The sequence below is a fragment of the Vicia villosa genome, unplaced genomic scaffold (assembly GCF_029867415.1).
Source record: "Vicia villosa cultivar HV-30 ecotype Madison, WI unplaced genomic scaffold, Vvil1.0 ctg.001650F_1_1, whole genome shotgun sequence".
NCBI lineage: Eukaryota > Viridiplantae > Streptophyta > Magnoliopsida > Fabales > Fabaceae > Vicia > Vicia villosa.
Window position 1 is genome coordinate 105,888 of NW_026705685.1, and position 15,754 is coordinate 121,641.

A 15,754-nucleotide genomic window follows, 5' to 3' on the forward strand; every position below is an offset into this window, starting at 1 on the left:
GTAATTGGGCTTAATTATGTTTTAATTACACCCTATTTTAATAAAAATCGGGTGTAAATATGTTCTTAATTACCCCCTAAATTAGTAAAAATCGGGTGTAAATACGCCATTTATGAATGAACAATTATATCTATTTACACCCTATTTCATACACACCATTTAGTTATATTTCATTTTCAGTCATAATATTGCAAATACTATAAAATCATACACATAAAAATCATATTTTAACTAAGTCAAAATATTTTTAATATTAACCAAAAAGTATACAAAATCATGTGCAGTCATAATATGTCAAGTACTATAAAATCATACACATAAAAATTATATTTTAACTAAGTCATAACACTTTCTTCATATATAAGTTTTCTTCTTCTTCTTTGGCTTTTGTTTTGGCAATATTTCTTCAGAATTCGGTATATCTTCACTTGTTTTTTGGTTCATTTGATGCTTGGTTCATTTGATGCTCCTCTACGCCACTGTTCTGGTACATAAACTATAATGACAGAAAATGGATGATAACTGATAAGTATCACAATATCAAAGTAAAGGCATAATTTGTTAAGCATAATCAATAGTATTAGCAAGGTCATACTCACTCAGTCCAATCCTTCATTTTTATTTTCCCCTCAAAACCCGACGACAAAATCGTCAATTTGTTAAGTGAACCATAAAGGTTTGAGAGCAAAGGATGCACCTAATCCACAACTACCATGTTCAATTTCAACAAATCCATTGCTTTAATGAAATTCTAAACACACTTGGCCATAAAGGCAGCCAAGGTGGACGTGCCTGTTGCCGCAATGGCTCGGTGCTCCACCGTAGCAGGTACGCCAGATACCATAAGACGTATACACATCTTCACTTCATTACACTGTCTCAATGTAAAGGTAAACAAAATGTTAAAAGAGAAAGCATTGTATACACATCTTCACTTGTACAAATCTTAAGATAGAGAAACTGTTTACAACAAGCTGGAAGCTTACTTTAATGTCATCCATGAACGAATGGAATTACAAAGTATGTCAGAGTTGTGTTCTTTTTATTTTACTAGCTCTGTTTTTCACTTTCTTCGTCTAAACATATGAGATAATGTGTTAATATTTGTAAGTATTCCTAACTCATGAGCCATTACTAGCAACTGTGGAAAACTTTTAAGAGGTTCCTGAAAGTATACAAAATCAACTATCCACATATATGATTAATTAAAAAACATTAAGAAGGTGAGATCAATCACAATCACATGGCAAGTAGTGTTGAAGAGAGCTTACAAGTTTTGAGTCATGAAAACCAACTACTGCATCAGTAGAAAGAGGTGGTGTGGATGAGAATTCTTGTGGCAAAGTGCCGTATGGCAAAGTGAGATGGAACTGTGTCACTGTCAACAACAGGTAAAACGACAGTTTTAAACATTCTAACACCTAGTGATTTGGTGTTCATGCAAACAACAGGTAAAACGTGTAAAGCACTTTTATAGTAGTGACATACCGCACATGTAACGAACTGGGCGTGACTTTGAGCCAAAAGACACATTCCCTCTCCCATATCTTGAACAAGGTTGACTATTAAAATTTACATGATAATCGGGTAGAAGTGATATACTCAACAAATGCTTGGCCACCACAAATTTTCTCCACACAACTCATGCTTGCGAAAAAGCCCAGAAATACTTGTGAACCAATAGAATACTAGTAATTTTCAATTTACTACCTCTCTTGCATGTTTTTTGCATGCTATTGTGCAAAATGGCAAAGTATTAGTGTTCTATTTTATACCCAGCTTCAACATTTTCACTTTCATAGAATATAGTATATTAATTTTGCATGCTATTGTGCAAAATGGCAAAGTAAGTCACCATTCTCCAACAAGAGAGGCTGAACAAAATCGAAAATGAATTTCGGTACTAATTAAGATCATAAAATTGAGTACTGTTTTGAGTGGTTTATGGTTTCACCTTATTTTTTATAGGTCCTAATATACCAGGCGGAAGTTGTTCTCTTTCTGTCCATGTAATACCTTTATCATATGACCGTTTCATGAATCCACTCCATCTAAAGCAAAGTAAATAAAATGAATCATAATCAATCTTCAACTGCTTAAACAATAGCATTTATGTATGGAGAATGTTAGGATAGAAACTTTACTTTTGAACATCTTGGCCTATTCTGTAGAAAAGCAGTAAAACATTTGATGGAAGTTTGAAGAGTACAGGGTTCCACATAGGAACATTTGATTCCTCATCAGCTACTATAGGTGGTTTCCATATTCCATTCTGCCAATCAAATTTTCATTTACAATATTAAAACTAGCAGTCAAAAACACTTTACTTTTCATTTTTATTGTTCATCCGAGGGTTGCGTTTGAGGGCGTACAAAGTAAACTACCGCATAGGAGCAAAATAGGCCGACTAAACAGGATCTTATTAAATATTTGACACGGTTAAACCATAATTAAATAGACATCTATTAGACCTGTAACTAACCTAGTCAGGACCTCTAAAAAATTACGCCGCACTCGATATCCTATGTGTTTTTAGGATTGTATTAACTACATACATACATAGATAGATATACCTTGTAAGTCTGCAACCATATTTTGACATCAGGTGCACCCTCTGATGTGCCCCCAAAATATGCAACCAAAAAATGACCCTTCTCAACCTGCACGTGAAACAAAAAATAAACTCATTATATATTATATTAACCTTAAAAAAGAAGGAACCTATAAACTAGTTTGTAGTTGATGACCTCAACAATGGTAGAAACATGACAACTATTGAAGGCTGAATTTGCAAGAAAAGTGAATTCTTGAACAAAAGGTCCTTCAATTGTTGTGGAATTCAGACTGCAGAACAGAAAACAGGAAGAAGGTGAAAAAATTGATATATAATATATTGTAATAATGAACTAGCAATGTGAGATATTTACCTAGAAAATGAATAAGCAGTGTGAATGAAGGAGGCAAAAGGGAGAAAGGAAAGAAACAAAGACATGTTTGGTTCCACTTTGTAGCCCGTGACACAAACGTTGGAGTGAAATAAAGTCAAATACGTAACTCAATGTAATGTGTATTAAAATGTAATGTGTATTAAAATCTTAATAATAATGATAGTTAATAACAGAAAAAGATAGTCTCCTTTATTAAAATCTTTACTGAATAGCTCATGTCATATCATACCTTAAAAATTTGAGAACCAGAGAAGCAGAATTGCCACCAACGCAGTTAAATCCCAATGCAGGTTCAGGTATACCATCCTACCATGTCAATTTGATTCAAGTAAGCATTCAATTCTATATTTTTAGTATAGAAGACAACCCTTAAATTATTTTTGTTTATTTGTCAGCATTGATAGCATCTCACAGCAGAACATAAGTCATAACAGGAACAATAAATCCAAGGTATACCAGAAGACTCTTGACATTCTTCACTTCCAATTCATTCTCCGTGAAAACTCCAGCAGCACCCAAATGCTTAAGTTTTTCTTTAACTTCATCAACCCCGGGCCTAGAGAAGCAAAAGGATTAGCAATGCAAAATATAAGTTTCATTACAAATATCTTCTTCAGCCCAATGGGATAGAAAATGGGAACAAGAAAATGGTTTAAGAAACATTCAGAAGCAACCATGCTGGTTGCCCTCATTTTGCACAATAGAATGCAAAAAACATGCAAGAATTATATTGAATATTACTAGTAAATTGCAGCTCTACCCACAAGAACACTGTAGAAAACTGTTTCATAATTGTGCACAGCCACACATTAAATTGAAACTTTCATATTTGTGAGCTGCTGAACCAGCCGGGAAAACAAAATGAAATGTAATTTATGGGAAAGTTGTTTCAATATACTAACGAGTGGTAAGATAGGATGACTAGATGAAAGTGTCAATAATACCGTCCAAAGTACCAATTACAACAATGATAAAACAACTGTGAGATAAGAATCAAAAAGAAAATAAGAGTGAGATTCATTAAGACATTTGAACAAACAACTGCTATATGAAATGCTAAGTTACATTGTTAAACCAATAAATCCCTATTTCCCACTCTCAGCTTGATAAAGTGAACTTACAAGATGCTAAACTGTTGAAACAGTGAATCTTCGATGACGAACGGAGCAGAGGGAGCCGTGATTGAGTGTGGCTAGGGATCAATAGTGGAATCGCAAATCTGCAAGATGAGAAGTCACTCGTTTATGGAAGCATTCAAAAGACAATTGAAAAATGAAGTAAAATTTTATTTGACACTGCAGTTACATAGTAAACCATAAACAAAAACTTATCATTATTTCAACTTTCATAGAAAATACCAAGAAATCTGTTTTATGCAATAAGAAATCTTCAAAACTTTCATAGAAAATACCAAGAAAAGAGACAAACTTGAAGCCAAATAGTAAATAAAATCTATAAATCATGTAAATCTAAGCCGAAAGTTATTTAGTAATTAATCAAAAATGAATCCTCAAAAGAGTATGCCTGATATTATAATATTTATTACTTGTCAAAGAATACTAATTTCAAGTCTAAAGTATAAATGACAGTTAATAGAAAATTGCCTCTCTCCACATACAAAGGGAATAAAAATATGAAGAAAAATATATTGAAAAAGAGAGCACATTTTACCTTTCAAGAACTTGATATGGGTCAACAACGAGCTCAAGCTTCCCATCAATCCAAATTGAATATTGAATATTGGGGAAGATTCTGTGAAGAAGAAGTTTTGGAATCTGCAATATGTTCAGAGGCATCATAATTCATAATAAGTTCCACAATCTTTATAGGGAGCAAGACAAAAACACTATCATACTTCAATAGGTTACAAATTTGATTGTTATTTGCTAATATATTAAAAAAGCAAATTGTTAATACTTCATAAAATCAATAACTCGGTTCTTTCTTGTATAATTATTTCAACTAATTAACACCCTTTTGCTTCCACCTTTCCTACTATGTTTCTATTAGATTTCAAATATTAGAAGATAAATCAACAAATAAATTTTGTTAAGTTTTATGCATTGAAGCCTCAAGCCTCACTTCATGCACTAGATTAACAAAGACATACATGATTCAGATCCTTCCACGCCAAAATGCAAGCAGCCCTTGGAAAAAAAGCCCATTTTATTATACTACATGGTTCATATTGGTAGGAAGCACCAAAAACCAAACTCAGCAATTAATTTGGATTTTGGAAAAAGATAATAAAAGCTCAATTAATCAAGTACAATTGTTACACGGATTAAAGTGAAATTCAAACAGCATCAAGATAAATGTAGAAAGATAAAATTTCTGAGATCAAATCAGAAAAACAGAAGTAATTCAGAAAGAAGAGTGTTAAGAAAATACATTATAGAGGTCAAAAATAGTATTAGATTTCAATAAATCACATTATTGATGTTCTTATAACGAGTAAGCAAAGAGTAAGCAATTAACCTTTCCATTACGCCTAGAATCAGCATATGGAATATTCCGGACAACAATGATTCTCCACAATCCAACTCTCCTGCTGCTATCCAAAATACTAGCATTTCTCATATACATTTCTGTCTCTTCGTCAATAAACATATAGAAAGGAATGTTTCTTCTTGCTTCTCTACTGATGTTCCTGGGCTGCTGTATTACATCATAGTTTCCTGATATATATTGGATGGAGCTATGAGAAACAGAAAACAAAAGACAAAAAAGCAAATATAGAACATAATCAGTCATAAATCATACCAAATATGGCAGACGCAACAATGATATCATGGTACTGATCCAACTCTAAGAGATCTTCCTCATCAAAATCAAACCCAGTCTGGCGGCCAGGTCTGCTTCCTTTGTGATTCATTAAGTTTTGAACACTGAGTGCCTGAAAAACCAACAAAAAGCAATTTTTGCTTTCATATACCGCAAAAAGGAGAAACAAAAATTTATGGAAAAAAATGAGGTGAGGAGGTTGATTTCAACTTATGCGAGAAACCATACTTTAGGAGACATAGAGAAAATGCAGGTTCATTTCAACTTAGTTTGCTATTAGTACATACTGAGGCGCGATAAGGCTTTAATGTAAAATTTTAAGTCGAATCGTTAAAATACAAATTTACTTACAACTGCTGCATTAAAAATACGGGCTCCATCAATGTGAAGCTTCAATCCATGCTTCTTAGCAACCTCTCCAACTCTATCAGTATATTCAACAGTGAGACATCTTCCACCCGAGCTGCATTGAGAAAGTTTATCAGCCATAATTCATCAACAAAAATTTATGTACAATTTTGAAAACACGAACTATTAGAATAACAAAAACCGCTCACTTCACATGACTATTTTCCAAGCAAATAAGCCTAGTCGTCGGAAACATTAGCTCCCCCCTAGGATCTCTAATCGCAGACTCAATCAAATCAATGTCAATCGTTTCATCATCACTATTTTTCAGCTTTCTCGAATGCACTCCTCCAATGGTCGAAATACCACCATTCTCATAAATATTGATATGACTAGTATCTCCCAGAATAATTTCACTTCACCTAACCTCACAATGAACAAGTACAGCGATAAGGTTACCCATAGTCTCTGATGGAACAAAAAGAGCAGCCTCTTTTCCCATCATCTTCGCCATCTCTGTCTCTAATAGTAAAGCTGTCGGATCATAACCAAGAACATCGTCATCAACTTCAGCACTTGCCATAGCAGCCCTCATTGACTCAGTCGGCTTCGTCACTGTATCCGATCGAAGATCCACTATTCTAGCTACCATTTTCTCTAAAACTACATCAAACCAAACAGACCAAAAGTAAAAATCAATTACAATCACTATTCACACCTTCAGAATACCTTCACGAAATCAAAATCAAAATCAAAATCAAACAAATACTCGACGCTTGCCAACTTCCAGATGCTCTTGCTTCCGAGACGAAGCAGAGTTGTTGGGCAGCACCTGAGCCGACTCCATTGAACAACAGCAAACGATCTAGAACAGAATTTCAAAATCTACAAAGTTCAAAATCTCATGAATCAACAACATCCACGTTGCAATGAATTTCAATCGAACAACCTCAAACCTAAAAATTCAAATAGAATTTCCCAGATTGATGAAAATTTGGGAACGAAAACGAAGATTTGATTTGATTTTAAACAAAAAAATGAAAAATGAAAATTGATATGTTAATTCTCTCTTCTTCGTTGTTTTGAATACCTCTGATTTTGTGTGCAATGGTTTTAGATGCTTCCTCCATTTTTGTGTGCTAGATTGTTGCTGAAAAATGGGTTTGGTGAAATGCATGCGATGGGTTTGATGAAAGAGTTTTAGTATATTTTATTCATCTAATAAATATAAATCCATTAATATTCCCTTATTAATTTGATAATATTTATAATATTCACTTAACTAGTTATTAAGAATAATATTTTAAGTTATAAAAATAACTATTTTTTTAAGTCTATTTAAATTTACGCCCGATTTTTAATTTAACGGGAGTAATTGAGATTTAAATATAATAATATTTTTAATTTACACCCGTTTTTATAAAACAGGGTGTATATTTTCATATGATCAATCATAAACTTACCCTTTATTTACAAAAGTGCCACTGTGTTTCTTATTTACACCCGTTTTTAGTATATTGGGTGTAAATTTTAAAATTATATTGTTCATTTTGCACTAGTGAATGCTCTTTGTTTGTCGGTTTGTCACGAACAAATTTTGGTTAACTCTTATCACTGAAGATCCATCAAGTTAACACCTATGTTCTTTGTTATATTTTTCTTTCACTTTTCTTTATTTTCTTTTCGATTAAGATGGTTGGAGATGAAAAGTTAGTCGAAAAAAATAAGCATATATAAAAAGAACAACTTTTTTATTAGCACACAAATATATTAATGTGGAATACAATCCATAATACAATGGTAGTTATAACATAAATCCAGAAAACAAACAACTTGCAGAAAAGAAAAATGAAATTAAAAAGTGCAACCTAAGCATCTTCTTGGATCCAAATGTCAATCCTTCCAAAAAAAAATACTTTTATTTAATAATATTGAAAATGGATTTGTAGAATGCATAAGGCCAGCTGGAGGATAAATTGGAAATGGATTTGTGTGTAGTGCTTTTCTAGAAGGAGAGTATGGTCCCAAGTTTGTGACATTTTCCTGTGAAATAACTAATGTAAATCGAGAATTTATCATGTGGTGACTTTATCTTTAATTTGAAATTGTTAAATATAGGTAAGAAACTTATTATTAGTGATACTATCAATTATCTTATATCTTGATTAGGTATTGATTGCCACTTCATTACACAACCTATAAAATTAGGCTTCCCTTATAATTTCACATATGCATTCACAGTAACTGTTAGTGACATGTAACATAATATAATCCATCATTTTTTTTCAATAAGCATAATATAATCCATCATAAATTCTAACCAAAATTTATTATATTAGGTTAAAAAATTAATAAAACTAGTAATCAAACTTAATAAATGACTTTTCATGTGGTTTAAAATTTTAGATTTGAAAGTATTAGATGTTATGGATAAATTAGTATATACTATATCCTTCAAAATTAGAGGGCAGCACATTTATGTTCCTGACCAATTTGATAATGATACTTAATGGGTATAATTTGAGAAATAGATAGTTTTAATGGAAATTTATATAAGTTTTTAAAAATAAAAATAAATAGTAGCATTTATTTTATAGCATAACACTAGAGTGAGTGTGTGACGTAGATAAGTTTAAGTTGCAACTACCACATGTGAAATTCAAATTGAAGAGAAGTAGGCTGGGCTCCTCAAGCGAATCATGTTTGACAAAAATAGGCATTATTGAAATTATATATTCGATTTAAATAATGTTTGAAATTCATAGTTAGTTTTAAGCTACTCCTTGTCTATAAAAACCCCAATTCAATTCAATATTAATCCCTCTTTTGAATTACAAATATCATGAAAAGTCTTACCATAGTACAAATCCCAAAATATCATGAAAAGTCTTACCATGATATTGATTTAAATTAATCTCATAAAAAGTTTATAAATAATTTCCGTCTAGTAATGAAGTAAATACAACAACTTAATCAACAAACGGTGCAAGTTGTGTGTCACATGGTATTATTAATACTAAAACGAGACAACATGAAATCACAATTTGATAATTTATAAAAATTTTATTCTCCAATTAGTATAGTTTGGTTAGTTTTCAATTCTATGGTATAATTTGTCACCTTTTGTATTAAAAATTTAAAATCCATATTTTTATCCGAAAATAAGATTTTCTTAATTTTAATTGCGATTGTATAAAAAATGAGATTTTGAATATTAAAATTTCATTTCTAAAATTTAGAGGTATAATAATGAAATGAAGGATTTTTGAAATCTTCTTCCTTTTTACAAATACTTCTTATGTTTGCAAACTCTTTTAAGGATTTTTCTTAAAAATATCTTTTGCCCTTTATGGCTTTTCTTTTAAAGTTTATACGCGATTAATTGTTGTGATGAGTTGTAATACCCCACGATATTGATATTGATTGATATGATGGAATATTTTCCACGTGAGAGAGCTAGTGGCGTACTTGTTGATTTTGTCCAAGTTGAAGCCCTTATTTCATTTGTGACGTAAATGATCCATCTGTTCTCATGTTTAAGATCAATGTCTGAGTATTCTATCATTCGATGATAAAATGTTTATTCCTTTAAAAAATTTCCCCTTTTAAGTGGAACTACATTAGCTCTTACTTCTCCATTGCACCGAGGAGGTGTGTAGGCACAAGATGTAACGTCTTGCCGAGCTTATTTTAAAAAAAATAAAACAAACCTTTCTTTTGCACACGATATATTTTAATAAGCATAGATTTTCAAAAATGATCCTGTGGTGTACCACAGATATGAGGGGTGCTTAAAACCTTCCACATGTATAATCAACACCTATACCAAAGATATCTCTTTTTGTTTTAAAAACAAACTTTGGTTTATTTCGCTTTTTTCCTATTTGGAAACAATAAAGCGCAGTGACGACTTTCAATGAAATAATGAGTCGAGTCAAGTAATGGCTTCGATCTCAGATTTTCCTTGCTACAATGCGCAAAGAACATGAACAAAAATAGTAATGGATAACAACAAGAACACACCGTTGGAGGAGAAATGTTCTTTCGTTGGCTAATTAAGCTCCTTGGAGAAGAAGTGTTCTTTCGTTGGATAAGCTCCGAAAAGAAATGTTATTTCGTTAGGGCTCGAAAATTAAATTAGATGGATACTGGAGTCAAAATTAAAAAAACTTTATCTCGGTTAAACTTAAAAAATCAAGGTACATTAGCCGGTGTATGATATATATCAAACATACTCGTTTTTGGTTGTTAAACGAATAAAAAGTAAGGAGTATTTATTTCAATTTTAATAAAATCGAGGTAACATATCTGACGTAAAATCTAGAAAACATAATGGCGCCTTTTTGATTCCTTATATAACATTAAATATCAGGAGTTTTCAGGAGTTGAGAATCAAACCTTAAATCTTTAGCATATATTTATGTCGAATTTATAAATAACCGAGGTAATAATTTTCTTAATATTTATGTTTAAATAAAATAATTTGCTTCACTCACATGTACCCGCGATTTTAATCGTTATTTGTTGTAGTATAAATAATTCACTCTTGCTTCTTCTTACATATACTACATATTCAATTGTGCACTTTACAAGTCCATCTCCCTTAGCAAACTCTCAATCTTTTAATATGTTTTCATATAAAATTTTAATTGAAAATAAAAAATCTACTAAAATAACAGTAACTCTTTTTTCCTATTTTAGAAATCATTTAAAAATGTTTAAAAATATTGCTTATGGTTTGATTTATCTAATAAACGATTTTACGGCCATTCATTGTACACGTCTTAATTAAAAATATAAAAAAGTTCTGTTATTGATTAGTTTTTTCATATCTAAATGGGCATGAGTGAGCTATGTTTTTGTTAGTAGAAGTTCTAGTAAGAATTTAACAATAATTATTTTATGTTTGTGAGTCTCATCTTATTAAAAATTAGATTTTTAATTTGTAAGTGTGTTTGATTTAGTTCCAAATGATTGCAAACAAATATTTATTTCTAATAATTTTTAATTAATAAAAAATCAGATAGTGTTATACATTTATACATAATAATTTAAGATACATGTCTATCGACACATATTTAAAATTATAATAATGACAGACACATAAAAAATTGGTTTTTTCTTCACCCACCCCCTAACCTTCTTGCCCACCCCTGGTGAATTTACCACAATACCCCTTGTTTCGGAAGTTCATTTCCGAAACGGTACTTTTTTTTGGAAAAAAGGTGTTGTCGGAAATGAACTTCCGAAAACGTGTTTTTTTTAATATAAAATATTGATTTCGGAGATGCATCTCCGAAATAAAGTCACTTTTCAGAAAATGTGGTGTTTCGGAAGTTCATCTCCGAGCGCACCCCCCTTGGAGGAATTCGGAAATGCACTTCCGAAAATAGGTCTGGACAGAAGAAAATGAACAATTCGCTTTATTTAATCTGGTGAAAATTACAACGATAATATTACATAAAATTAAAGTTACATATTGTTAAACACGGGTAGGTGGGGATGAGAGAGTGGTGGGGAGAAAAAAAGGCTTCCAAATTTCAAAAGGTTTATTTATTATTTTAATAAAAATACGTACAACTGAAAGTAACAAATGACGGAGGAGGTGTAACCGGAGCCGAAACATATGACGGAGGAGGTGGATGTCCGGAGGAAGAAGACCCGGTACGTCCACCGCGAGACAAAGGAGCCAATCAATGTAAGCTATAATTTATCATTATCATCAGGGGACGTCATTACAAAAAATTGGAAAAAAAATCTTATTATTTTTAATCTTGATTTTTTAGAAATGACGTCCCCAGATGATAATCATAAACTATAGCTTACATTGATTGGCTACTTTGTCTCGTGGTGGACGTATCTCCACTTCTAATTCCTCCAGACATCCACCTCATCCGTCATATGTTCCGACCCCGGTTACCACTTCCAAAAACTAACATGATAAATCCAATACAAATACACTGTGCGATACAATCCGAAATCAGAACAAAACAAAACAAAAACATGTTATTCTGCCCGACGAGCGTTACAAAATACACATAAAAAAAAACACGTTATTCTTTCCGACGAGCGAACTCCTCCGAATGAAGATAATTATACCAATCCTCATCCCACTAAGTCTCAGAACCATCAGCGTTGATCACGACTCTCACGCCTGAAGACTGAGCTTGAGCATCCGGGCCCCGGGCCCCCTGGGAACGAGAAGTAGAGCCGGTCGAAACCTTCTTCTTCTCCTTCACCTCCTTCACCTCCTTCACCTCTTTCACCTCTTTCTTTGAAGAATCCTTTCTTCCCTTAGCGCCCTCTCTAGAAGACATGTTCCTGTAAACAATTGAAATCGATTAATATGCGAGACAAAATAAAAAACAAAAAAATTTGAACTTCTGATATATTTCGGAAGTTCTTTTCAGAAAACTGGGATGGAGGTGTTTTCGGAAATGAACTTCCGAAACACCCCTGCGATGCAATTTCCTGCAACTTCCATGGCAGACCCCTAAATCAACCTTCAAACCAAATCAAAATGCTTCTAAACAACCTAAATACTACTAACAACCTAGCCATATATCATTTATGCAATTAAAACCCTAAATAACATGCATTTGAATAATAGATCTAAAAATTTCAAAACTTACAAAGTGTTAGGATTGAGGGCTTTTGAATGTTGTTTAACAGTGTGATTGGAGCTTTGATGCAGCTTTGGAATTCTGTTTGCACAAATTTTCGCCTCTGCCACTTTTTGTTTTGATTTAGGGTAAATGATTGGGGGAGGGGGAGTGTTTTGATAAATCTGCAGAAATCGCAGTATTTCGGAAGTGAACTTCCGAAATAATTGTTTCGGAAATGAACTTCCGAAGTAAGTCAATTTTTTTAAAACACACGCTTTCGGAAATGAACTTCCGAAGCAGGGGTAGTTTTGGTTTTTCGCAGGAGGTGACCACCCATAGGGAGGTGGGTAAAGAAATTTTCAAAAAATTTGATATCATATAAACGATTTGATATCATATAAACGATTTATTTGGACTTCCATCGTCACCTTCACTTTTTTCGCCTTCCGTCTATTTTTTATCTCTAATAGTATTACTATCATTAAAGCAAAATTATTTTTATAATCAAGAAAGAGAATCAAATTTTAAATAAAATAAAAATAAAGAGGAAGGAGAAGATTGGAGAGAAAAGTGGGAATCCAAAATGGACATATCTGTTTCACATAATTGAGATAGTGTACAAATTATTTTTGTAAATTTAAAATATTTTCTAAATCCATTGTATAAAATACTCTTTAAATATAACACATGTTCACATCAGTTTTCGTACAAAGGTATATGCTTTGGTTTATAAAAAAAAAACATGATAGGCCTTACAAAGAAAGAAGGACAATAATATATACTCCAATAGCTCTCTTTCTCTCTCTCTCTCTATCAATGTACCAATTTATAACTTTAATTAAAAGATCACAAAAGTTTTCATACAAATGTATCGGGTTTGGTATTAATAAAAAAAGCATGATAGCCCTTATAAAGAAAAAAGAATCTCTCTCTCTCTCTCTCATGAAACTAGAGATTATAGGTAAACTAGCTTAGTCCACAAAAATAAAAATGAAAACTTATAAATTATTTTCTCTACTGTATAATATCCCCCATTTTTTTTCTATTTTGCATTATGTCCCCCCATTTTTTTCCTCTCTTGTTTATGGTCAAATAGTGACATCAACTTATTAAGCCAATCCAATGTATTTGTTGTTAATAAGATCATCAAAATGCTTGTGACTAAAAGCATAGTTAAAATTTCTAACAAAAAAAACATAGTTAAAATGCATTTTGTTAAAAAATTTCTAAGATTAATGGTTTATGGATTGGTATTTTCATAATTAATCAAGGGACAAAACTTTATGCAATAATGTAAGCTTGTTTTATCAGTTTAAGTCCTAGTACGATATAAAATAAACGGTTCAAAAGCAATTGTCCTGGTTTTCTATATAAGATATGGCAGAGTTCAAATGTGCATGTCTATCGAGTCTCTTTTTCTATACCTTTTTTCTTTTTTAAGTTCTGCAAATTATGAGACTGAGGTAGACCTTTGAAAAATGATTCTTTATCAAGTTGATTTTAATATATCTTATCTAAATTGGAAAGGTTTAAGATTTGTTTTGTTAATATAAAAAACATTGAAAGTTGCAGTGCAAATGATTAAGAGGAACTTTGAATTTTCAAGAAAACACTTTTATTTAATTGAGAACATTTTATTACATGATTTTGAATGATAATCTCAAGGATTATCTTTTAAGTGGTGGACAATTTTGTAAGCAGCAGGTGCATCTGTGTCAACTGAGGTCTGATGCGGAGTGGGAAGCGGCCCTACAGATTGGAGAATGAGACCCCTCCCACCTTCCATAATATGATGTTGTGGTGGTAGATCCAACATAATTGAAACTCACATAACTCATGTTCGGTCGGTTCAACTCGAAAACCGCAATATTAACAAACCGAACAACAAAATTTAAATTGAAACTAGCAATGAATATGGAAAACCGCATTTTTCAAATTTTCTTATGGTTACATGATAAAAAATAAATTGAATCCACTTTTACAGGAATAAAAAAAGAACTTGAGGAAGTATGATTTCAGAGAGATTAATGAAAAGAAATTGAATTTTGCGCTGAATAATATTTTAATTTTTTGGTTGTCGTTTTTCAAAGAGCCTAGAGTTGCGTGGGAGGAAATTATCAAAATTTAGAAGCAATTTTTGTTGGGAAAATTGGAAGATAAAAGAGATATGTGTTGGGTTAGTTGAGATAAGGTTTGTTTGGCTAAAGAGGATCGAGTGTTGGGAGTAAAAAGTGCGGAGTTGTTTAATCTCACGTTTATTAGCGAGTGAGGGTGGAGGATTTGTTAAGTTTGGGATCCCTTTCTATGTGGAAAAAAACTTAAATATCAATAGCCCATTTGTCTCACTTATTTAAGTGAAGACTGTCACTTTAGGGTTAAGAGAGATATAAAAAAAAGCATTTAAAAGAGAGAAAATAGAAGAGAGACTCATTCCCGTTTTTTTTTGCACCAGCCACACTAAATCGACGATCTCCGATTCGTCACCATTGGATCGAGCAGAAATTTTATGGGCATGTTTGCAACTCATATATCTAACTTTTGAACGTACAGAATTTGAAAATAAGGTTTGAGCTGAGAGATATGAGCCTCGCATTGGAGCTGTAAATTTGGGTTATTTTAATGCTTTTGGATTCCTATTTGTAAGTTAAGTGTGTTTTGTGATTTGCGGTTGTTAGTACTTGTTTGTGAATCACTTTAAGATTCTCTTGTAACCTCAATTGATTATAGTGGAACTATTTCTTTGGTCTGGTTTCACGTTAAAATATCAATGTATTTTTTTCCAATTATTTTTGTGTTATATTTGTTGTTGATCCTCAAGGTTCTTACAAGTGTGGAGAATTTTATATCTGCTATGTATTAGTCTCTTATTGTATCTTAAATTCTCATCAGAGGTGCGTGGCGGAGTGGGAGACAATGTGGTATGAACTCTTGGAATTCATGTATATTGAGGGTTTAAGTTTCCTTCAAAAGGAGGTGGCGGGGAATAAGGAGAAATTTTTTCGTGGTGGTGGCGAGACGTGAGGGTGATGTGTAGAAGTAAGAATGATCAACCTTGGTTTTTTAGCTTAA

General features: G+C 32.2%; 1 protein-coding gene and 1 pseudogene across 2 annotated transcripts; both read right to left on the reverse strand.

The window, feature by feature from the left end:
• Positions 1 to 372: 372 nt before the first annotated feature.
• On the reverse strand, positions 373 to 2,234 carry LOC131636158 (uncharacterized). Of its 2 annotated transcripts, XR_009293964.1 has the most exons (6): positions 2,145 to 2,234; positions 1,955 to 2,051; positions 1,489 to 1,547; positions 1,272 to 1,378; positions 600 to 874; positions 373 to 496 (listed from the first exon to the last, which is right to left on the reverse strand). XR_009293964.1 is itself a non-coding variant. In XM_058906816.1 (4 exons), the coding sequence occupies exons 1-4, from the start codon at positions 2,219 to 2,221 to the stop codon at positions 1,303 to 1,305; spliced, it is 309 nt and encodes a 102-aa protein (XP_058762799.1). In that variant the 5' UTR covers positions 2,222 to 2,228; the 3' UTR covers positions 936 to 1,302. The 2 variants fall into 2 exon arrangements, 1 of the variants encoding a protein (XP_058762799.1); XM_058906816.1 differs by lacking the exons at positions 373 to 496; positions 600 to 874 and having other exon boundaries at positions 936 to 1,378; positions 2,145 to 2,228.
• Positions 2,235 to 4,046: 1,812 nt separating this feature from the next.
• LOC131636154 (low-specificity L-threonine aldolase 1-like) lies at positions 4,047 to 6,735 on the reverse strand (annotated as a pseudogene).
• Between the last annotated feature and the right edge of the window lie 9,019 nt (positions 6,736 to 15,754).